The 24306-nt window shown below is 45.7% G+C and overlaps 2 protein-coding genes across 3 annotated transcripts in view; one reads left to right on the top strand and one right to left on the bottom strand.

Annotated features, from left to right (window-relative positions):
- afap1l2 (actin filament associated protein 1-like 2) overlaps positions 1 to 24306 on the top strand; it is a 33046-nt gene that overhangs the window by 5194 nt on the left and 3546 nt on the right. Inside the window, exons 2-13 of one of the 2 annotated variants that reach the window (XM_076028134.1) lie at positions 7060 to 7188; positions 9228 to 9284; positions 11621 to 11712; positions 18679 to 18790; positions 20753 to 20964; positions 21058 to 21237; positions 21348 to 21431; positions 22189 to 22273; positions 22370 to 22474; positions 23174 to 23385; positions 23833 to 23978; positions 24069 to 24180. In XM_076028134.1, coding sequence (XP_075884249.1) covers positions 7060 to 7188; positions 9228 to 9284; positions 11621 to 11712; positions 18679 to 18790; positions 20753 to 20964; positions 21058 to 21237; positions 21348 to 21431; positions 22189 to 22273; positions 22370 to 22474; positions 23174 to 23385; positions 23833 to 23978; positions 24069 to 24180 — 1526 coding nt within the window. Of the gene's footprint in view, positions 1 to 7059; positions 7189 to 9227; positions 9294 to 11620; positions 11713 to 18678; positions 18791 to 20752; positions 20965 to 21057; positions 21238 to 21347; positions 21432 to 22188; positions 22274 to 22369; positions 22475 to 23173; positions 23386 to 23832; positions 23979 to 24068; positions 24181 to 24306 lie in introns of both variants that reach the window. The other variant, XM_076028133.1, reaches the window with a different exon arrangement.
- On the bottom strand, positions 12601 to 14144 carry LOC142889237 (kelch repeat and BTB domain-containing protein 13). The gene has a single exon (XM_076027864.1). The coding sequence runs from the start codon at positions 14142 to 14144 to the stop codon at positions 12675 to 12677; it is 1470 nt and encodes a 489-aa protein (XP_075883979.1). The 3' UTR covers positions 12601 to 12674.

The following is a 24306-nucleotide window of genomic DNA, read 5'->3' as shown; positions in this document are numbered from 1 at the left end:
CAGCAGCTGCAGCCTGCTGAAAATCCAAGAGTCTTGTCCAAAAAATGAAATTGCTAGTTGAAAAAAAAAAGAAGAAGAAGAAACAAAAAATAGTAACATGAAATAGCTTAGTTCTCTGAACTTTCTCTGTCTGGACAGTTGCGGTGTGTTGTGACACACCCAAGTCAATCAATCACTAGCGGACCAAGGGTGAAATACTCCGGTGGCTTTGGCAAATTGCATTTTCCAAAACTTTAGATATTTATGTCACATCTCTCTTTTAGGCACGGACGGATCTGTAAACCTCAAAACACACCAACTCCAGCTCACTGAGCCAACTGAAGAACATTCAGGACCCGTTTGGGAATCAGCTGTATTTTCCACTTTCATTTGGCTTTTTCTCACGCCACTTATCTCCGAGTTGACACACAGTCGGTCTCAAACCCACAAACTTGACAAGATCCACTGTAAGGATGTTGAAGCTCCAGCCCCATGACTTTATCTGTAGGGACTGAAGCCATGCACGTTGCATCCTAATCAGTAGGAAGCTGCTCAAAGTGCACCAGAAGTCCCTTCCTGCAAGGGGCCAGAAAAAGAAAAACTTCAATCAGCTTTTTAAGCACTCATTAGCATGTATCAGCCGTGCGGGCCGTCTGATTTCTCCAAGGTCCAGGGATGTAAGCCTGACCGGGGGGTGGGGGGGCAGGAAAAGGAAAGAAACGGTTTCAAGTGTCCCAACGTCGAAACAGAACCAACCAACCATAGCCTCTTACTTCATTATCATTGTTTCCATCACCAGATTTTCATTTCTGCTAAAAATAAAGGGACTGATTCAGCCTTGGATGTGTTAGACTAGTGCAGCCAGCTGCTCTAGTGTCACACAGCAGTGCATTTTTTCGAGCCGGTTTGGTCGAAACCAAACCGCTGGCCCGAAGACCTCAAGCTCCTCTTCCAGCAAATCGGTTCCCACAGAGGAAAAAAAAAACAAAACACCCCACTTCCTGTCAACTGCTCATAAGAGCCCAGCTATGAGCTTGTCTCTCGAGTTTGGACAATGTGTAATGTTGAAAATCCTCTATTAACCAATTAAAGAAACTGTTTTGAGGCTTTATGCACCACGGCACTTGTTCTAAAGACAAAGACTTACTGCTGCGTTTCATCATCATTTCAGTCAGACGAGAGTTTATACGCTCAAGTGCGTAAAACCACGTAAGCCCATAAGTTCACTGAGCCGAGTGGCAGAACAAACATTTTTCCAAAACAGACCTGCAGCTAAATTTATTTTTGAAGCCACGCCCCCCCCTCTTGCACTTTCCTGTTGCCCATTGGAGCAAACGCACAGACAAATGTTATTTAGGGGAACAAGGATTTTTTTTTTTTCCCAGGGAAATTTGCAAGTTCACCGCAGCTTGTCCTGCAGTGAGGACCATCTCGCGGTAATAATTTTAGATGCAGACTCGCTGTCATAGAGACGCAGCGCAGAGCTTTGATAAAGTGACTCGCTGTGTTAACACCATGTTTTTGCCTTCAAGTCCAAACTTGGTGGGAGGGAGGAGTTGATTTAACCTTTAAAGTTGTAGATCCGCCCACTTTTAGCATTTAAGTGTTTTAAGCATTTAATTCCTTTGCTTGTTTTTCAGTCTTTCTTGTCACCTGATTTTTCTCAGCTGTGCGCTTCAGTCTCTGCGTCCCCTTCTCCTCAAGCCATCAACTCCAAACCTACTTTTCTTAAAAAAAAAACAAAAAAAACCCCCAAAAACCCAAAACAAAACATGTTACTATGACAATAGCACCAAAACACAGCTTGAGTTAATTCAGCCATTCACACAGACCCTGCCCGGCAGCTGAACTCAGCATGTTGCTGGGGAGGAAGAGCAGAGAGCCAAAGAGGACCAAACGTCCATCAGAAAAAAAGACCAAAAAAACCCCCAACAACTCTGCTTCAGCGTTTCCCAAAGATCACTGTGTTAGCTGTCAACACCAGCAGTCCGGCCGAGGCGGGCATGTGCACGTTGCCTGCGGCACCTCCGAGGTTGACCTTGTTCTGAGAGTTTCAGCCGTGGATGTTTGGCGAGTGACGCCGCGGGGACTGTGCTGTGTGCGTCCACCCAGGCCGCTGACACACACATTTGTGCACCATGTGATTTTTATTAAGCTTCTTTCAGACAAACAGAAAAAGGCAACCCAACCCCCCACCACCTCCAAAAAATTGCCTTTCACCCGAGGATTGTCCTTGGATCTCTGGAATATGCTGCAGATGGAGTTTGTGCAGGGAAGCCCTGGTGTGACGGCGCTGTTTTACATCCTTTTCAGCTTTATTGCTGTAGAAAAACTGTGTGAGTGCACATGTGGCTGACCTGACCTGAGGCCAGATGATGCACAGTTCTTGCTCCACCTCAACCTCCCACGTGCACCAGATATAGAAGTTTGGTTCCCAAACAGAAGTACCTTTATCTTGTCAGAGTTTATAGAGCAGCCTCTCGGTCTTAGTCACCAGAGTTTCTGGTCTTGACTCTCATCTTCCACTTCCCTTCTGCAGGAGTCAAAACTCTGTGACAGGCAGAAGTCGCAGGAGAGAGGAATTGTTGTCTTCTTCATCAAATGGACACGCAGAGAATCTGTGAATCAGCTGGGTGTCGCTGAATCTGGCACATCCGTCTTTGTAAACTTCCATTTCAAACAATTTAACCCGGAAGCTGCCGCAGGCAACTAAGTGGGTGCTGAGTAAGCTGCAGTTGTATCGAAACCAGACAACACAAGAGAGTCGTCTCAACTCAAGCTGGCTTCAGAGCACCAGCAGCACTCCAACTCTCTATGCTAACGGTAGCTAAGATGCTAAATTGTTGCCTAACTTGTAAACGGAAGGGAGAGACTAAAACCAACTCAGAAGAAATACCGAGAGGAACATCCCATGGCTGCGACACTCAGAGCTTACTTTGTTTCTAGACTTTGTCCACAAAACACACATGACGTGGACATACAGGAAGCCGGTTTGTTTTGTTTTACATTTAGTGCAGACCGTTACTTTGGTCTTTTGAAATGTGGAAAAAGATGGTAAGTTATTCACCAACTGCGCATATTTCGTAAACACCTGCAAGGTCTCATCTTTTTGCTGAATCATCATCATCAAGTTCAAACTTCCGCCCCACTGAACACAGGCTTGCACAGGGTAGTTTTTTACCGCTCAAGGCTGTGAGAAAGACGTGCGCCAGGGGAAATACAGCCTTTGACTTTTTTATTTTCAAGCAATGATCAAAGACACAAACACAGCTGGAAGCGACACAAATAATATTACATCAGTGGAAAATGGGATGCTTCCCCGAGCACAAATTCATACGCTGGGGTCTCAGGAGTTGTTTTGAGAGTGGGTGAAGGAATATGATGAAATATTTGAAAAAACAAAAATTACATCAAGCATAGCTGTTTGTGGACAGTCTTGCCTCTAATGTTCAGCGTCACCTCTTGGAAGCTCAGTGAGAGCACAAAGGGGAAACGTTTGACTCCTTAGTCGCAACTCAAACATTCATTGACTCTCAGGATTGGTTGCCTTTTGCCAGAGAGACAGCCACTCAGTGGGAGAAGAGAGACTCTTGCCAAATTCTATTGACATGGGCGAGTGATCTAACGGAGTAGTGGGGAAATATGTCAGAAACCTCATTTGACCTGGGGCCGCGTTGAGAACAAGACGCCGTGCCCTGCATTTTGTGGACATCAACTGTTGCCATTTGTGGATGAGGAACATCTTCCTCTCGTCCCGGCGGGACGAGAGGAAGCTGCCAGGCGTCCCGACAGTTTGGCAGAAAGCCTTGGTTCATCGACAACGAGGAGAAACAGTCCCAACGCCTTAGCGCAATCTGTGAATAAAAAGATCCTATTCACAAGTAATGCGAACCTTCAGAATGCAGCGCTGTTTATTTCTTTGTCTGGCTGATCTACCGTAAAACTTGTTGAGCCCGAACCCAGTACAAAACACTGCAAGATGTGCAGTCTGCATCACACACACACACACACCCACACAGGAAGTGGAGATTAAGAAGTTGGTCATGTGTAGTCCAGATGTACGGATTTATTTTTGTTTGCTTGCAATTGAAACAACAGGGAAACATTTAATCTACTTTTTTTTTTCTCTCCAGCGACCGTATCCGAGGTCGCACAAGGTAAACGTAGGAAGAAAAGTAAGAAAAGTTTGGTTGCCAAATCAGGAATTCACTTTTCCTCCTTTTTTTTTTTTTTATCAGGGCACTTAAACAAATATTTGCAGTCGGCATGTCGAGAGTGGGAGGAACCACGCCAAAAAAAAAAAAAAAAACCCCTCAGGAAGGTCAAGCACAAGGAAGTGAAATTCTAGCATATCCAACTTGTAACAGAGTTAATTTTACTCTGTCAAGTTTCCAATTCATCTTTTTTGCTGTTTAATTTACCTGCTTTTTAAAAGGTCCTTCAAAAAAAAAGAGGCCCTCCAGGCTCGAGGCTTTCAAATTCCTCCCGGCCATTTTGCTGCACTGACTTGTTTATGCTGCGGTCACTTGCTGGATGTGCGGTGGGCATCAGGCCAAGCCATAGCCCACAGAGACAGAGCGCTGTAGACCTCCCTGTCCTGTCAGCTGACTCCGTTTCCCAGGGTCCCCCAATCCAAGAGGCCATCAGAGTCAAACTGTGCAAACACACAACGAGGAGAAGCTGGGAAAAAAAATGTTTGGATTCACTCAGAAAAAGCTAAACTCTAGTTTCAGCCAATGCTGTAACATTTCATGTATGAAAGTGTTTTTTGTTTTGTTTTTTTCAATCGGCAAGTTTTCAAGCCAGCAGGATTTTTTTTTTTTTTCGAGGAACTTTTGTTTTAGTTACTTTACTTCCTCTGTGTTTGTACATGTCATCCACATGTGTCAAAATCAGTGTTGAAGGCCAGGGTTCAGGCTCGCCCAGTCCACCAACCACTGGGCCTCTCAACAGAAGTTGACTCAGCCTGAGAAAGAGTCATTAACAAACAATCAGCTTTTTTCTGTGAAAAAAACAGAAAGAGTGAGGCAAAGCCAAGCTCATATATATATGCTATGTATATATGTATATATATACATATATATATATATATATATATATATATATATATATATATATATATATATATATACATATGTATATGTATATATATATATATATACATATATACATATGTATATGCAATATATATACATATATACAGTACATATGTGTTTATATATATATATATATATGTATATATATATATATATATATATATATATATACATATATATATATATATATATATATATATATATACATATATATATATATATATATATATATATATATATATATATATACATATATGTGTGTGTGTGTGTATATATACATATATATATATATACACACACACACACACACACACACACACACACACACACATATATGCAAATACATGGTCATCAGATTGCAGAAGATGTTTTTTGGCTCTGTAACGATCCAAATAATGACGTACGCAAGCTAAGTTTTGATGCCCACTTGTTAGCCAAGGTGCTAAGCCAGAGTGGAACATTTCAGTCAACAACAACAAGATGTGTTGCGTGTTCAGTGTTAGATACGTGGTCAAATTCTGATACGGCTATGAATATGTGTGTGAGTTGTTGTCACTTGCTGTGTGCAAGCGGAGATTTGCACACAAGTGTGTGATTTGGAGCACGTCTACTTTTTATCACTTCTGTCTTATGCTGCTGCCTTAACGTTTTCAATTATGAACAGGGAATTGTAGTGTGCAAGTATTTAGAGTATATATTAGAGCAGCTTTGACCAATATACTTGTTTTCAGGTCAAAACTGTGGTTTGTTATTCAGCTATTTAAATAAAAAAAACTGTTTAGCTCATACTTTTAGCGTAGCCCAACACAATTTTTTTTGTTGTATTTTATAACATTTTAAACACATTTTGTTTACGGGATTTATGTATGAGCAATAGCAAGACTGCCATTTATAATTGTCAAAATAGAAATAATGCCGACAGTTAGCGTTAAGCAGGATTTGATGATGAGTGGTGTGAAATTCTGTGCTACATGAAAATAATTCCGCCACAGTGGATATTTGACCTTTTGACTGACGGCTTTGTTGGAAATAATCAACGGTTGAACTTATGTTCAGCACCAACTAAAAATACATCAAAGGCTAACGCTAACGGAGCTCATTCTGTTGGGGATTTCATACATTCCAGAGCACTGTGACACCCCCTTACCGGCCCAACGTTTTCCTTTCTTCTGCTTCTTCTTTTTTTTTTTTTTTAAATAATGTCTCTCTTCTCCTGTCTCGTCTTTTTTCTTTCTTTCTTTTTTGGCCAAAAGTGCTCTCTCACAGAGGCCCCACTGTAGCAAGAGGCCTATTCATGAGGCCGGGAGACAGTGAAGGGAAGCACAAAGAGCTCTCCACACAGGCTACAGGGCCATGAGCTCAGCGCTGACCCCTGAAGGATGTGTGTGGGCTGCACCCCAGACACAGTGGCCCCGCCGCCTCGGACGGAGGCTCCTCCCCTCACCGCTGCTCCTCCGCCTCCTCTGGACTTGACCTTTTTGCGGAACTAAGTGCAGCTACCCGAGCAGCTTTTCAAATACGACATGAAACTGTCGATAACAACAAAGCCCAAAATGGCTTGAGAGTTTGCCGTGCGTTAAATGTGGCAGCGCAAAACGATGTGTAGAAGGGTAGCAGACGCGCAGTGAGGTTCGAGTGGCTCACAGGCAAGCTGATGAGTTTGGTGTTGAAAGATGAGTGCAGGAAGTTGAAATTCCTCGTCTCGGCCGTAAATTTAAAGTACTATCAGACCAGTTTGTCAAGGAACCTTACAGACTTTAAATGACTTCACTTTTATCTCATGATCAGACATATCTAATTTAAATTAATTCTCTTGTTTAAAAAAAAAAGAAAAAAAAACAGATAAATGGAGTATATAAAACATCATTCTCGCAGGACTTTTTTTTTTTGCATTAAAGTTTATCGTTAAATGAAGTTTCTCTCTCTCTCTCTCTCTCTCTCTCTCTCTCTCTCTCTCTCTCTCTCTCTCCATCTGTGCCTGCAGTGCTGGACCAGCTCCTGATGGAACTCCATCGCTTCCTGCTCATCCTGGACAAGGAGACCCTGAGTGGGAATGCCACCGTCCAAAAAGGCCTGCTGTCTGATCTCCTGCTGTCCTATGGAACCTCCAATGGTATGAAGAAAACAAAACATTAAATAAGAAGAGTAAAAAAAAAAGAAGAGTTGAGTCCAGCACTAAAAAACAGACTTGAGAAGCATTACATCGGTACATACAACAGCTTGATTACTTTCATCACAATCGTTCAAAGCTTGAACAGCAATTAAAATTAAACAGTAATGATAATAGTTGGCAATAATCTTATTTCTGCTGAAATAACACTGAGTATCCCCTCAGTTGCAGAAGAAAACAGGACACATTTTTTCCTAGAAATATTAGAAAAATGTTCCTGCATGCAAACCAGGAACTGTGAGACATAAAGTATAGCTTTCAGACTGACACAGTGTACATCAGGTATACTGAAAATGAGGGCTTGAAACAATCAAACACTGACAATTTCCATGAGATTAAAAAAAAGATATAAGAGATAAAACGAAAGAGTTGAAGTAGGTTCAAGATGCTTTTCTGCGCCAACAATGTGACACGTGGGGCAGGACGACACAAAGAGGCACTTGTTCTGTCTGCTTCAGAGTGCAGCAGTTTTTAGGGGCAGGTAGGAGTTCTGTACCTGCGCTATAAATACCAACAGAGACCTCTGACTTTCATCCCAAATCGTGCTAGATTGCCAAAAAAAAAAAATAATAATAATTTCTCAATTGCACTTCTCAATAGGTCAGAAGTAGTTCAACCTGTTTTTGTAGAACCCGGAAGAATGTTGCGCCCCATTGGTCCAATTCATCCAATTCATTCAACCCAACTTATCTGGGTATCCTCATTATCTGTGTTTCCTGTCAAACACACACGCATGAGCCGTACTTTGCCATGCCCCAAGTTACCGAACATATACTTCCTGTCTTCGGCCGTGAACCGAATCGTTTTTTTTATTTCCCCCGAAGCCGTCTTTTCCCTCCGGGGACGGTCGCTTCCTCTGAGCACCGCTTTAGAAATAGCATCTCGAAATGCCTTCCCTGAAAAATCTGTTTTCACTGCGGTGAGGCAAAACATTGTCTTACTCTCCAGTTGTCAGGTTTCACCTATAGCTGCTTCAAAGGGATCGCCCTCCCCAGAGTTTCTGCTGGACTTCCTCTTCAGGGTGTGAGTCTGAGTCAGCTGAAGCATTTTTTTCATCCAAAGTGTGGTTGGTGGAGGGGTGGGGGAGAGTTCCATGAGGGCAATCCAGCAACAGGTAACAGCAAACGGCCCACTTTGCCAAAACCACATAGGTTAAAGAAAATGACTCTTAATTAGGATCATTATGATGAGTATTATTATTATTATTATTATTATTATTATTATTATTATTATTATCATTTTTGAAATTGTTTATGTGGCAATGTCACAGCCATGTCCTGGACCAGTGTGTAATTTCATCCGCCGCGTCGAGGCCGAGCCATTTTTGTTTGTCTCTGTGTTTGCGAGTGGCGCGGGGTTTCATCATCTCTAAATGATACGCTGCTCACACTGGCCCAGAATAGCCCGCGCACTCAGTCAAGCGGCGAGGAAAGCACTCAAAGTTCTAAATTTGAGCTGCCCAAGTGTCGTCTGGTTGTTCTGCCTCCCGGAGAGCTTTGGGCGAAAAAGGAGAAAAAGGCGAAAAGGCGAAAAGGCGAAAAGGCGTGACGTTGCTGCCTCTGCGTTCCTGACCGCTGCTGTGTGCGAGGCTGTCCGTTCACAGAGAGCCACTTGTTACGCTCCGGTTCTGCTTTTGATCCCAGACTCAATCCCAGTATTGCAAATGTTGTAGTCTGCACTAGAGTCATAGTGGGTTAAGTATAGATAGATAGATAGATAGATAGATAGATAGATAGATAGATAGATAGATAGAATACAGACCACTATTTGAGGAAATACGTCGTAGTCGAGGTGGGAGGAGTGTTTTTCTGCAGGATTCCACAGATCGCGTTTATCTCGTACAGTTCAGTTGAGGAGATGCGTTTTAAAGGGCTGATTTCAAAAGCCTCCAGCCAAAAATGATCTTTCCGGCTTCACCAGAAATGTAACACTGTCTCACTTGGTCAGCATTTTCACACACTTTTTCTCCCGTCTCCTCGCAGGTGCAGACGAGGAGTACATCTACATGAACAAGGTCCTCGTTGGCAACAAAGACAAAAGTGAGAAAGGTGCAACAAGTTGACTTTTTTTGTTTTCAGTGCTGCAGATTTAAAACATTGTTCAAAGAAGCCACTGTTATACTAACTGTCAATTAACTTTTTACCTAAAATCCCATTCATCGGGGCAGCACAGTTTACTTAAAAAACAAAAACAAAACAAGTCCATGTATCTAAAAAAGAAACCAGCATATTTACTGTTTACAACCCCCTGTTAAAAGATTTTTGCCTCCTGTTAGACCATCCACACGTTTAGAAACTGACAAAAACAAGGTGTCAAAGAGGTGACAGACATACGAGCAGTATTTATCTCCTCTGTGAGATCACAAAGGGACGATTTCCAGAGTGACGGGTCTGAAAAAAAAAACATTGAAGCGGGAAAAAGAAGAGAAAGGAAGGACTTCACCCATTTCTGGGGAATTTGCTGACAACATGGAGACACATACTGTTAGCAGCTTAACATGGGACCTTTCAAAAAAGTGCTTATGTCAAAGGACATTCAAAGCTCTGTTGACTTCTGTCTTAAAAGGCATCCATTGAGTTGAGCATGACATATAATTAAATAATTTCAGGGTTAGCTCTTAGGTGTCAGTCTGGGCATCATTACAGTCCACAAAAGAGAGGAGATTTGTTTGTTTGTTTGTTGTTGTTTTTTTTTACAGCCTTTCAAAGGAAGTGGAAGGCTACTTGAAGCTGTGTGCGTGTTGTTTGAGGGTTCACGTACAGCGTGGATCCCATTTTGTAGAAGAAACAGTATGTTTGTCACAAATGGCCTTGAGCTTTCGGATACACTGTGTCCTGCTGTGTTTTTCAGATTGTATGTGGACTCTGCAGACGCGTCTGACAGTCAGTTTGATAGTCAGTTTGACAGGATGCATGTACAACTCAAGAAGAGTAAGCTGCATGTGCGTGCATGCGTGCGTGCATGTGTGCGTGCGTGTCTGTGTGTGTGTGTGAGCTCCCCACCTCTCACCCCCATTTCCTGTCTGTTTCTTCAGAGCAGCTCACCATATGAGACTTGCCTGTTTTGTTTGGACAGTCTTGAAGAATGTGGTTTCGAGCGAGCACCCGACTTCACGCGCATATTTTCAGCAGCGGCGCTTCTGAAAGCTTTTTTTTTTTTTTTTTTGTCTTTGTTTTTTTTCCGATTAAAAGTGTACGGCGCTGGTAGGTGTGAGAAGCAGGGGCTTCAACTTTCTCACCGTCGCGTCGCAGGCGCAGAGACTTTTCAGAGTCCGCCCTCGTGCTGAGGTGCTGGAAAACTTTGTGTCTGTGATGCTGCCACAGACATTTTCTGGGGAAATTATGTCAGTGCTGCCGCATGCTCTTCCCCATCTCTTGTGCCACATCATGGCGATGATCTGTACCTCCCTGAAATGCTTATTTACTTTACTGTAGATAAGATTCATTCTGGCCCATTTGCTCCTAACTACCCGCAAAACATTAACCCACAGACCGCAGGGTGTTCGCTTAGCTTAGCACAAAGACGAGGCAGCAGGGAGAAAAAAAAACAACTGGGTTTACTGTGTCCAAAAGGGAGCAAAATCAGTATCTTGTAATGACTGACGAAGCAATCGTTTCCTCATTGCTCTCGTTTTTCAGCTAGTAGCAGAGATAAGTGGCGGGCACTGGGCATATAAATATTTCAGACAGGCAAAACACACACACATACACACACACACACACACACACACACACACACACACACACACACACGCACACACTCAAACAAACACCGGAGCTGTATTTTTCCATTTTGAAGGGCAAATAAACCCACAAGAAAAGTTTGACTCTGTCTTTGAGGTTATCTTACACTGAAAGGTTTTAGGAGACAGGAGACAACAGAGATAGTGTCCTTCCAAATCCTTCAATGAACTCCATAGAAAGGAGAAAAGTTACTCTTTTTTTTCTTTTTCCTTTTTCCGCTTTTTGCCATTTTCAGATATTAGTTCCAAAACATAAAAAGTTAGTCCTTTGTGATGCCATGAAGGGAAATTATACCTCTGTGAGACCCCCAACAATAAACCTGCCCGGCCTCACCATGGCTGCAACAGTCCCGTTGAAGCTCCACTATCAGTGTTGGCAAGAAGCTAACAACCAGCAGTTTTGCTGGGAAGCCAAACATCCTGTTTTCCTGGTGGATGTAAACAGAGGGATAAATATGCTGTTTTCAAGGAGGGCAAATTTTCTTTTTTAATGATTAATGTGCAGCTGCTCCACTGGATCTACCATTGAAGTCCATGTAGGTTCTGTAATGCTTTTACATTGCAACAGCTGGTGTACAATTCCTGAGTGTTCCGTGTTTGCTGACTTCATGCTACTTATTTTTCACTGTCCAGATAACAGATTAGACTGCCTGTTCAATGGAAAAGCATCAAAAAAGACCTCTGTTCCACAGAAGAGCCTCCCTGGACTGCCGCCCCTGAGCACTGTAAGTGATCCCAGCCAGATTTCATTATCATGGATGACCACATGAAGTGAGCCAAGCCTAAACAAATCAGAATCTTGAGTCTTTGCCACTTGTGGTGGGAATGATAACAGCTTAATTAGCTGCAACTGAGCTTCTGAGTTCCTCCGTACATACTTACTCCGATACATGGAAAACTTTTATTTTAAACATTATTGAACTCCACGCAAAATGATTCCAGCAGCAACATTTTTGCTTCAATTTGAGTGAGCTGTATTTTTTTTTAAATTACATGACACTATAATCATTGCCACAAGCTGTGAGCATTCAAAACAAAATCACCCTTAGAGATATCACATGTTGCAGGAGAAATTTGTTTTGTTTTGTTTTGTTTTTAAAGAAATCAGGCTAGAATGCATTGATCTGGGGTCGTCCAACCCAAAAGCATGTCCCATAACCTTCAGAGTTGTAGCCTTAGGTGTTGCAATGCAGACTCTCCCACAGAAACAGGTTTTTTTATTCACTCACGGGGATCCAGGCCCAGGGGAGGTTTGCAGCCAGGGTTTGTGTGAGAGCGCTGGAGTCTTGAGGGGAGGCTTCAGTATTGGCCCAGTGTGAGTTCAGGAAAGTCGTAGAGAATGAGAGGCTCCGCACATCCCGTCAGTCTGTCTTTGAACTTTGCGCGTGCACGCACGCACGCGCACACACACACACACACACACAAGGCAACAGTGGCCTCCCCCAATATAAACTACTCTAGCAGCTGTTGCTAATCAGAACAAGCGCGCGATTGTGTGTGCTGGTATTTTTGTGTGTGTGTTGTGTGTCAGCGATTGCGAAAGTATCGCTGTTTGTCACAATGAATGAAAAAAAACAAAAAACATAACATAACACGCATCCTGCTGCCCTGAATCGTGTCCTTTCGATTTCAATGGTGGTTGCAGGACCACCGAAAAGAGCACTGCGTCGTTTTCGCATCACAGTTCCTAAACCGCTTCAGCCTGTTCCTCGGCCGTGCCCGGCAAAGACCTTTTGCCTTCCTTCTCAGTGTCAGCGTCTAGCTGCGGTACGACCGATCCCATCCTGGGGAGCCTGAGCAAACACGTCCACAGCGAGCCGCTCTTTGGGAATCCCTTCATCTGCCGCCGAGGCTTCCAGCCATCCCCGGTGACGGCGTACTCCAGGGTGAGCATGTGCTTCACCGTGAAGGCAGAGTCCCCCCGTACAGCAGCGGTGAACAGGGACCCTTTGCTGTTGATGTACTGTCCAGCCAGGGTCGTCCACTGGCCCGTGGTAATGCTGTAACACTCCATGAGGCAGCGCAGGAAGTCATCACAGGGCCCGTTGCGCATCACGTACAAGTGGTCCCTGTGCGCCACCATGCAGTGGCCGTAGCTCTGTGCTCGGACCATGGTGGTCTCCAGCCGCCAGGCGTTGCCTGCCGGCACGTACTCGAAGATATCGGTGGTGCCCGGTGGCCTCCAGAAGCAGACGAACATGCGGCGGCGGGCCACGGCGCAGGCGGCTGATGCCACGGGCCTCGGGGCATGGCAGACGAACGTCCACTCATCCTTGGCCGCGTCATAGCTCTCGGTGGCGGAAATGAGCTGCTGCTGAAACTCCCCGCCAACGGCGTAGAGTCGCCTGTTGAAGCCCACCAGGGTAAAGTCATGCCTGGGCTGCAGCGGGCCCCGCAGCGCGGTCCAGAGCCCCGTCTCTGGATCGTAGCAGAAGTTGCCGTCCACCGTGTCCTTGCGGTAGCCGTGCACGCCCCCCACGATGTACAGCCGGTTGTCCAGCACCGCCACCCCGGCCATGGAGGTGCTGCACGCCGTCGGCAGCTCCGTCAGGTGCTTCCACTCCCCTTCCTGCTCGTCCAGGTGGCAGACCACCCTGAAGGAGTCGTGCAGCCGCTCCACGGAAGGCGTGTGGGTGCCAATGGCCACGTAAGAAGCGGCGGGCAACGAGCGAGCGTAGTCCACCAGGTCCTGGGGTATTGCTCCCTCGGCCACGTCACCCAGGTCATAGAAAGAGTCGGAGAGGAAAAGTGCGGCGCCGTGGAAGAGCACCCGCAACCCGAAGGTGGACGCCGCCTGGTAGAGCAGGAGGCAGTTGTCGGAGTCGACGATTTCGCAAAGGTACTGCGCCAGGCACTCCACCTGCAGGAAGGCTGCGCACTCCACAGCGTCCACCAGCTGGTCGGGGTCGTCCAAGGCTGGGCTCTCTCCCCTGCAGACGGACAGGGCGATAAGGAACCCCTTGGCGCGCACTCCTCCCCTCAGATGGACCTCGTCGCGTCGACTCTCGATCATCCCGGAGTGGAAGAGAGCTTGGAAGTAGCTGCTGTGCCTTGCCAGGAAGTCCCGCTGGACAGCGAAGCAGCTGTCCTCCACCCTCACTGTCAGGCAGCCCGCCCACCACTCTCGCTCCTCTGGCTCTGGAAGGCCGCAATCCATGATCTCCTGAACCCAGGTCGCATTTAGGTTGCTCAGGACTGAATCTCGAGCGCCCGATGGCCCCGTGGCTCGACCGAGGATGGCCAACTTCCGCCTCCACTTCCCAAGAGTTATATTGTAAACGGAAGAGGTTCCACTGCGACCCCATGTGCATGGCGGTACAGAAATAGCAGCGTGCTATAGATAGCAGCTGGGCCACTAGCAAAGCGTCAGGCGGGGGTGGGGGACGGCTAGCTGTTGACACGCAGAGCAAGCAGTGACGTGGCCACTGGCAAGTGGTGATTAACGCAAACCGCTAAGTGGGGAGCTGAAGGCATCGCCACGTTATTCATACTTGCTGCCCCACGTTGTAACGTTGAAATGGACGTACTGGCTTTAAATGGCATCATTTAATGAACCCTTTTAATAGCTCAAGCTAAAGTGACATAAACCTATATATGACAAATGAATGTGTTTCTGTGAGTCCAGATAAGCGGCGGAAGATGGATGAATGGATGGATGGATATTTCTGTGAAATCTATTCACTTGTAAACCTTTTTGGCCCAATAAAATACTGGAACGTCAGTGTAATCTGGGACTAGAAATGACAGAAGATTTTTCAAGGTTACTGTGCTCAAAAGAAGACAGTAAAATTTGCTATGTCTACTAGTTTTCCAAATGGCCACAATGGAGTATTGTTTTTTTTATTTCTTACAAAGTGTTTTTCTTAAAATGCTTCTTTCCAAAGCTGAGCCTCCATGATTTTTATCATTACCTTCTCTTCTGAAATCCCACAAGTTGTGTGTAGTGTAGTGTGTGTGTGTGTGTGTGTGTGTGTGTGTGTGTGTGTGCGTGTGTGCGTGTGTGTGTGTGTGTGAATGTGCGCGCATGCGCATGTTTTCGGAGTACCAAATTCTTGGCATGGGAACCAGGGATTTTCCATGTTCCTCTCCGCCTGTTCTGTCTTTTGGGCTACTTTTCCCACTCTTCAGTCAAAGCCCCTCCACCACACCCCTGTTCCTCCTCTCCAGCCGTCTCCATGCTTTGTTATTTATGCTCCGTCTCCTCGATCTGCTCCCTCTGCTCTGTGTTTTTGTGGCGAGGATGTCTGTGCCTGTGTGTGTGTGTGTGTGTGTGTGTGTGTGTGTGTGTATTAAGGGGGGCTGTTGGGTGGGGGTAGTTGTGGAGGGGATGCTGTGACTGCTAAAAATCTTTTGGGAAAAATAAGACACGCACACCTGGCAGCTTCTCATCCCTTCTTCTGTTTAACGTCCGTCCAGGTGGTCCCACGTATATACTGACTGACTATTCCTCAGACGCCTTGGACCGAAAAACAGACGCTGTTGGTTTTTCTTAAGCTGAGAGTTTAACAGAAAGAGAAACAGAAAGAAGCTCGCGATAAGGACGGGTGGGCGGTCTGTGCGGGGGGCTGCTGTGCTCTGGAATGCCTGGCCCTTTGTTTTAATTAATAACAGCTGCCTGAACTTCTGCTTTTCTGTTCACTCTGAGGCCGTTTACACTGACTGCTGCTGCTGTTGTGCGTGTGTGTATGTGTGTGTGCGTGCGCAAGTCATACTTTAAGAGACAGTAATCACTTTTCATATGATGCGTCTTCCTGTCAGCCCACCCCCCTTCAAACACAACTTTAGTAGCTGTCTCTCTTACACTTGGGGCCTCAACACTTGGCTCATAGTCACATATAAAAAACTAAACCAACTAACTAAAGGCAGCCATACTGTAGAGAGAGAGAGAGAGAGAGAGAGAGAGAGAGAGAGAGAGAGAGAGAGAGAGAGAGAGAGAGAGAGAGAGAGAGAGAGAGAGAGAGAGAGAGAGAGAGAGAGAGAGAGAGAGAGAGAGAGAGAGAGAGAGAGAGAGAGAGCAGATTAGATCCATGCTCTGGGCCCACCAGGTGCAGTCAGTATAATGGAAAGGCTGGATCAGCTGATCACCCGAGACAACAGTGACGTCAGACAATACATCTCCTTACTCTCTTACTGGGCAGCTGTGGCTCAGTTGGTAGAGTGGGTCGCGAATTGATGATAGAAGGGTTAGCGGTGTGTGTGTGTGTGTGTGTGTGTGTGTGTGTGTGTGTGTAGCCATTGTAAAGTGCTTTGGGGTACTGTGAAGGTGCTATAAGTGCAGTCCATTTACTCAGACCAAGACGCCAGCAACAAAAAAACAGTATTTGCACATAATAGTTTCAAATCATTGCATCACTTTTAAAGAAAAAACACCCTACAATACCTGACGATAGCTGACCCATGTGTTACTGTAAAAATCCTCAAGAGTTTCAAGTGTTGAGCTCCTCATACCACAGCAGCAACGCCCCTGTCCCACGCAATTCTCCTCAGATCTGTCTCTCAGCCTTCTGGCATGCCGGGCTAATCACACAAACAATCATCTTTGTGAGTGTGCCGTGGTTTTTGTGGAACGCTGCCAGACAGTTTATGCATCCATCTGCAACATATTACTGGCAGTGTGTTAGATTACCGATGTGATAGGGAGTGGGGAGGTTAAAAAAAAAAAAAAAAAAAAAAGAGGTCATAAGGAGGGGATTCCCAGGTCAGAAAGTCAAGGTTGCACTTGTAGACTAATTCACTTCATTTTCAATAACCTGAAGAAAGAGGCATGTTTTTGTTCTTGCCAGCATCGGTAGAACAACATACTTTGTGGTCTCCACCCTTTGGGGGATGAAAAAAAAAAAAAAGCTTCAATCTTTCAAGAAGTTTCACTTCAAAACGATCGCCTTCCTGAGAGTCCGTTTCTCCTCACGCAGCCGTCCTCCCTCAGGCACGGTTTGCATGATAAATGGCACTCTTTTGATTGTGGGTTATGTTTCACATTTCTCCAATCCAGCTGAGAACATGACAGCCTCGAGGAGAATGGAGTGAAAGCGGAGGAACACAGACGGCGTGTTTTCTCAGCGTGATGGGAGGACAAGTTAGACATCGTTAAGAAATAGCTTTTTGTTCTGCAGTTTGCCTTTGCGTGTGTGTGTGTGAGGCGGGAGTTAAGTTTTAAGGAGAGTTCACTTTGCAAAAACTTCATGCAACATCACTGCCAGGGCAGCGTCCTTGTGTGAACTTGAGTTGGTTGTCTTTTGCGTTGCCAATGAGAGACAAATCAAACTTACTTGAGGAGAGTCGAGTGGATCTGGATGTCTCACTTTTGCCCACACAAGAAACCCTTCCGATGGTCTGCATTGTTTCTCTCTGAGGAATGCGCAGATACCATCTTCAGAGGCACCAGATGGATTTCTGAGACACGGTCTGGTCCCTCCGTGAGTCTTCTGTGCATCAAGACCCAACTCGCACGTCGGGCGTCTCCTTTGCGATCGCCACGGTGGTTGCTTGCGAGATAAGCGGAGAGATCAGTGACAAAATAAAATAATGATCCGCTTTGTGCCACTGCTCAGAAGACCTGCGGGCCAAACGTCCGGTAATGTCAGCCTCGCTGACGTTTCCCCACTGACACAAGATTGAACTGCTGCTGTGAAAGCTCAAATTGGCATCAGCATTTGTAACATATGCAACGTTACAAACATATGCAACGATACGAAGGCCTGTCAAGGCCTGTCGAGGTCAGAAGAACCCATGAGTCTTCCCTTGGAAGTCAGTCCTTACAGGAAAACATCAAAGAATTGGACGATAAATGTGCTAGCGCAAATTTGCATCACTAATAAACATCAAAGTGAATTTTTCATGAAGGCTTTAATTTGATAAGTTGACCATAGATTTGAGACGTCAACTACCATGATGACACTTAAACACACTTAAAAGTGCAATATTTCTGTCCTCTCTGTTCACTGAAATGAAGTGCGGCTTTTCTGAGGACCTCACGAGTCGATTCCGCATAGGTGCTGAGCTGCTCCACGCTCGTGCACCGAACAGGAAGAGAAATCAGGAAGTGCAGCGGATTCTGGTGGACTGACGAGGGCCCGTTTCGACCACGTCACATCTCATTCTGGTGTTTGGTGCGCTTGACGACGTGGAACGTGAATACTAACCGACTCAAATAGAAAGAAATGCAACAATGTTGCAGCATAAACCCACCCGACTCTCCCTCCATTGCACCAAGTCTGTATGAAGGTCTTTTCTTACCTTTTCACACTGGTTCGCCATTGATAAATGCCAATGAACCTCTGAAACTCTGCTCTGAAGACAAGCGACTTTAAGAGCCTTGCATGTCTGCCGTGCACGCAATGGAGACTCTGGTGGTTGGAGAAGAGGAACAGACACGCAGCAGATGAGAAGGAAGACAGAAATAATGCCAGATTGCTGATTGACTTCAAGAAAGCCACGGGGCCCACATACACACACACACACACACACACACACACACACACATGCATACACTCAGTCTGGCACGTAGCTCTGTGCTGCACCAGGTCAGACGAGGATTGGTGACACGAGGAATTCCCTACTTACCCCCAACATGACAGCCACATGTTTAGCCTGGAGGTGGGAGGGGCCAGAATAGTGGTGGGTTACTTGTGTACATGTGTTTGGCCTTGGACTACTGGTTTCTGAATGTCTCTGTTTTGGACGTCTTGCAGGGGGCGGTGGGCCGAGAGCCGTTCCCGCTGCCTGGGCTCCCCTTCCCGGCCTACGGCGAGGCTTCGGAGAGCTACTATGAGGAGGCAGAGCCCTACGTCGAAGCCTTTAACGGTAAGGTCCCAGAAGAGTCGTCTGTTCCGTCATAATTGAGATAGTATTTTAACATTGGCCTCTTCAGTTTTTGATGTTTGTGTCAGACTAAATGAACTGTTTAATTCATTGATGACCTCCAGTGAAATCCTATTTGTCTACTCTGTCCCTGGACTTGTTCGAGAGGGTAAAAGTTCATTCCTTACTTCTTTTTCCTGTTCCACTGTTTGCTGAAACCGAGCAGTTATGTCACAAAGGGCTCTGATACCACTCTGTGATTCCTGACCACACCTGCGAGAGCTTTCCACCATCTGAGACCGCCTTGTTATTGTCCGCCTCTCAACACGCAGAAGGTCCGACAAAGCAGCAGAAAGCACCAAAAGATACAACCCAAAATTTTGCAGGAGGCTATTTTCTAGGACTCCATTCCCCAGCCTCAATTGCTCCAATCGAGCTTGAGATGGAATTAATATTGTACAATATCGGAGCTTACTTGCTGCTTTTATATAATTAACTTCTGTTTTGTTGTTGTAGTTTCCCTTAAACTTGCAGTATCAGTAATTCCCCTCTATGGTTCCTTCCTCAGTGAAAGCTAACAGTGAAACAGTGAAGAACCGTCTGCCACCTTGGCTCACGCTGGCTCACAGGCTGTCAAAGGAGAGCAATTACACAAACCGCACAAAGCTGCGCACCAAAAACGTTCCCACCCAAAAACCTTTACTACGCCCAGACTGAAAAGCTCTGTTCTGCATGACTGGCACAGAAGCGTCGTTCATCTTCCAGATAGTCGGCAATATGTTGAATTTAGCGCAGCAAGTAGTAAGCCTGTACCACGTCAAGTGACGTCCTCTGTCTTGTGATTTGTATCATTTTACCGTAATAGTGTTGGGGGTTTTTTCTCAACACAACCACGTTCAACTAAAGTTGCCGGGGTAAATTGGATGCACTGCACGCTTCCTTTTTCAAATGCCAAGGAACCTGTGATAGAATTATGCCATGTGTCAATTCCATATTTCACTTTTTAAATGAACTTTGGATTTTTTTACAATTCTTTTTTTCTTTTTTTACAATCCTTCTTACATTGCGCAGACCCAGATTCTTTTGGCCTCCTCTCAGGGCCGTGGATGCGAGTGCAGCGCTCCGACAGTGTGGTCTATGCTGTTATAAACAGGGGTAGAGCTGCCTCCCCTTCGCCATATGTGGCATGACCTGTTGGCTGCGCAAACGGCTTCTACCTCCCACGTCGTGCCCGCGATGCTGCTGTGTGTGTTGTCGGCATGTGTGTTGAACAGCAAACTTCCTATAAGGACGGATGGGCAGCGACGGTCACTAATAGATGCCACTGTGTCGATTCATTTGTTTTCATTCTCATTTTTCATTGTCTCTCGTCATCGTCGCCAACACTTTAAAGGCCCCATATTTTTCAAAATTCAATAACGTGTATGTGTGTCTGTATCAATCAATCAACCAACCAATTTTTATTTGTACAGCTCTAAATCAGAACCAAAGGCATCCTAAAGCTCTTCTCATAGTCAGGAAAACCAGCTGAACCCAGTAGATGAAGCAAGTATCTTATCAGTGAGCAGCTTAAATATGAGAAAAGTCCATCACTTATTTCTCTTTGAGAAGTTCCTGCAATTCAGGAAAACAGCACTTTGTAATGTCGCAAAGTGGGACAGATAGTTAAGTATCGGCCCACAACTTGTGGAAGGTCCAGCAAACTTTTAAGGCAAGATCTCATACAAGGATGCGCCACTGAAATTTTGGATTAAAAACAATGGATTCAACATAATAATATGGGGCTTTTATCGTTGTATTTGCATCCCGATATTTGCAAGTAAACCAAGTTAAGGTCATCCCACACTCACATCATTGGTCCCTCATTTAATTGTATGAAATGTGTATCACAGCCACTTCATCCTTCCAGCGTTTCAGTTGAAGTCTTGCCGGAAAGAAAAAGTAATATTATTTTTGGCTGCTTAGAGGACGCAGAGGCAGTGAGCAGCTCGTACGAGTCATACGACGAGGAGGAAGTGACCAGGGGGAAGTCGCCCTCGGCGCAGCACCAGTGGCCGTCAGCAGAGGCCTCCATTGAGCTGATGAAGGATGCCCGGCTTTGTGCCTTCCTGTGGAGGAAGAAGTGGCTGGGCCAGTGGGCCAAACAGCTGTGCGTCATCAAAGATCACCGACTGCTGGTGCGTTATGCTGGCATGGTATTTGGTGTTTTGGCTCTGGATGTGAACCACCGACTCGGATTTCTTATAAGTCATGCACTTTGCACCCTTCAGTGCTACAAGAGCTCCAAGGAGCAGACACCTCAGCTGGACGTGAACCTGCTGGGCTGCAGCGTGGTCCACAAGGAGAAGCATCTGAAGAGGAAAGAGCACAAGTTGAAGATCCTCCCAGTGGGAGGGGAGGCCATCGTACTGGCGCTGCAGAGCAAGGAGCAGACGGAGCTGTGGCTCAGGGTGAAGCGACGACAAAATTGGCTAAAGGGTCGATTTTTCAAACACAACGTCCGGACTTCAGTTTCTCAGTTGTGGCACTGACGCTCCTCACTCTCCTCTTTGTTTACCAGGTGATCCAGGAAATCAGTCCCAGGCCACTTGAGAACTGTGACCAGCACTCTGTGTCTGACTCCCCAAGGCTCATCTGCACAAAGGTGACCTTTCCCCTTCACTGTGGTGAGCCGTGAGCGCTGTTAGCTGCATGCTCCCGGCTTATTCATCACTTATCGTGTTAAGAGTTGTTCCCTAAAGATTTTCTGAGAGCCACATGCAGTCATTGAAAGGGTTATTTATGGCGCGCAAGCCTGAGCTTCCCAAACCCTGGGCTACAACTTCAATAACATTCTCCACAGCAAGAAACCTGCTCAACATAAACTTCACCAGAACTGCAGATACGGACACTGACATTTAATCACTATGGTCAGTGCTATGAAATCCCAGCACCATGTACCCTCTGGCGCCCTCTCTGGGTCTCTCACGACAGCTGCATCTGAAACAGCGAGTTAGGACTTCATGTAGGCCTACAATCAATCAATTATTTGGCCTGTCTACCTTAAATTTAAGCTGTGATTGGTCAATTCACCCTCACTCTCAAACTAAAAAAAACAGCCTAGCCTTCTTCTGGACTCATAAAGTCCAAACCAATGAATAAGGCAGCTAAACGGGTCTCTAACTGGCATGCGGTAGGTGAGAGAAAATGTATTAGATGTTTTACACAAAGTGAAATGAAATGGAATTTTCAAAATAATAATTATGTATTTTTTTAATACTCCTACTTTTTGGTACAAAATAATTTGCTTTCTAGGCTTTCTGTGCACATAGAAGGCCCTGAGGGTTTCCCACTGGATGGTTTCTTTATTGAGTTCCCAATGAGTACAAGCTGTTAAAAAAAAAACTATGGTGAACTTTCAGGGTGAGCTGAGCGAGAGACACTCGCTGGCGTCAGAGAGCGGCAGTAGCACTGACAGCCACGCCGACACCCCCGACAGCAAAGATGGTGAGTGGACCCAACTGGCCTTCTACTGTGAGGTTTTCATGGGGGCGGGTGAAAAGACAGAAGAAGTTTGAAGCAATCACCTTCTTCTGGCTGCAGTGAAGAAAAAATATGGATCAGCTCTGAAGTTCAGCAACCTCATGAACATCGGCAAGAAGAAACCGTCCTCGCAGGAGAGCCCCGACAAATGTGTGGACACTTCAGGTGAGCGGAACTCGCGAGCTCACGGCAGCCCCGACTATGATGCGATTGTATTGTGCAGATGCAAATCAGTGAGTGGATATTCACATTTTTTGCACTTGAGCTAATTGACATTGAGGTTTTGTGCAGCTTCTTTATTTTCCATGGGGTCTCACAACCGACAACCCCAATTTTTGTATTGCACATTTCATGCACTAAGGAAATACATGGGGGAAAAAACACAATCAGGGCCACCGTTTACAGTACAAGTTTACAATTACACAATGAAAACAATGACTCAAAATGAATTGAAGAATTAGGGTATAAATGAGCTCATCCACAGGTGGATTATCAGATGCATTTTTGCTGTGGCGGGTGGAACTTTAAACAAACAGCAACACGTAAGACCCGAACAACCAGAAATGAAACGTGCATATCGGCTACCATGAACACTGTGCACTCAGGCAGTCAGCGGCGTGGCTTCCTTCTGTCATGACACCAAAGATTGCAACAAAAAAAATATGTACACATTTTTCAATCAAACAGAGGATTTGGAGAATCCTGACACCTGAGGCAACAGCAGGGCCGTGTTTTGTGCTCGTGGTTCTGACTTGAGTCTCTGACAGCAACCGCTGCTAACATCTAAGTGCTGAGGCGCTATGTAGAAACTGGAAACGTGGGCGCCTATTAGACTCATCAGCTCCCCTCCATCTCTGCCATCAGGCTACCTCAATGTTCTGGTAAACAGCCAGTGGCGCACCTGCTGGTGTCTCATCAAGAATGGCCAGTTGTGGTTCTACCAGGACAAGGGCAAGAACAAAGTGAGCCAGCCGGCTGTGACCCTGGAAGGCTGCAGCATTTCGTCTGATCCCAGTCCGGAACATCTGTACTCCTTCCGAATTGAAATGGACGGCACGCAGCTGGCGACCCTGGAGGTAGACCGCTGCCGTCTCCAGACATCATCTGGAATCCAGCTTGGCAGAATGGTTTTAGATCTAACGACTGAACCTGTTGCAAAGATTAAGCATGTTTTTTTAGGAGTGTGTGTGTGTAAATTCTTATTTTAAAAGACACATACTTTTAGTGTTAGCCAGGGTTTTAGTCTACGACAGCCAACTTACTGCAGACGCTACACTGCCTCTGAAGTTGATTGGACAAAGGTCCAGCAAATGAGACGAATAGATGTTCTTTTATCGGTTTGTACATTGAACCTAATTAGCTAACGCAAAACTGTGATGGAGAGAGAAGAAAGCTCTTTTCTGGGTTATGAGGTGGGAGAGATTTTTAGTTTTCTATAAGAAATACATGGAGCCCATTATTTTCAGTGGACAACACAACCAGATGTTCATTCCCCTTTCCTCGTTTTTGCTCCCCTTCCTCAGGCCAGAACGTCTGCAGATATGGGCCACTGGCTAGGTCTGCTGCTGTCGCAGACCGGCAGCAAGACGGATCCTGAGGAGCTGACCTACGACTACGTCTGCGCCGACAGGATCTCCAGCATTGTCACCGCTGCAAAGACATCCTTATAGTGAGTCATGTGCTCCTCCGACTTCTACCGCTCAACGCACGCCCGCAAGGCTAAAACGGCAGGCTGTCTTTGCAACTGTTGTCTCTTCAGCTTGATGCAGAGGAGATACTCTGAGCCAAACACCTACATCGACAGCCTGCCCTCCATCTCCCTCAACTCTGATGAACTGTATGATGATGTGGCATCCATAGCTGACCCAGAGGTACGTGCAACACCGAGACTGTCGTCAAAGGTCTCACATTGCAAACAATTTCCTCACTTTGAGTTCTCACCTAGATCTCCTGTGGAACTGTACTCATTTCCCATTAAGTTCTGGTTCTCCAGAAAA

This window comes from Nelusetta ayraudi, unplaced genomic scaffold (genome assembly GCF_046127955.1).
Source record: "Nelusetta ayraudi isolate G7.1 ecotype Tasmania unplaced genomic scaffold, CSIRO-AGI_Nayr_v1 ptg000022l, whole genome shotgun sequence".
NCBI lineage: Eukaryota > Metazoa > Chordata > Actinopteri > Tetraodontiformes > Monacanthidae > Nelusetta > Nelusetta ayraudi.
This window is presented reverse-complemented; position numbering and strand designations above follow the sequence as displayed.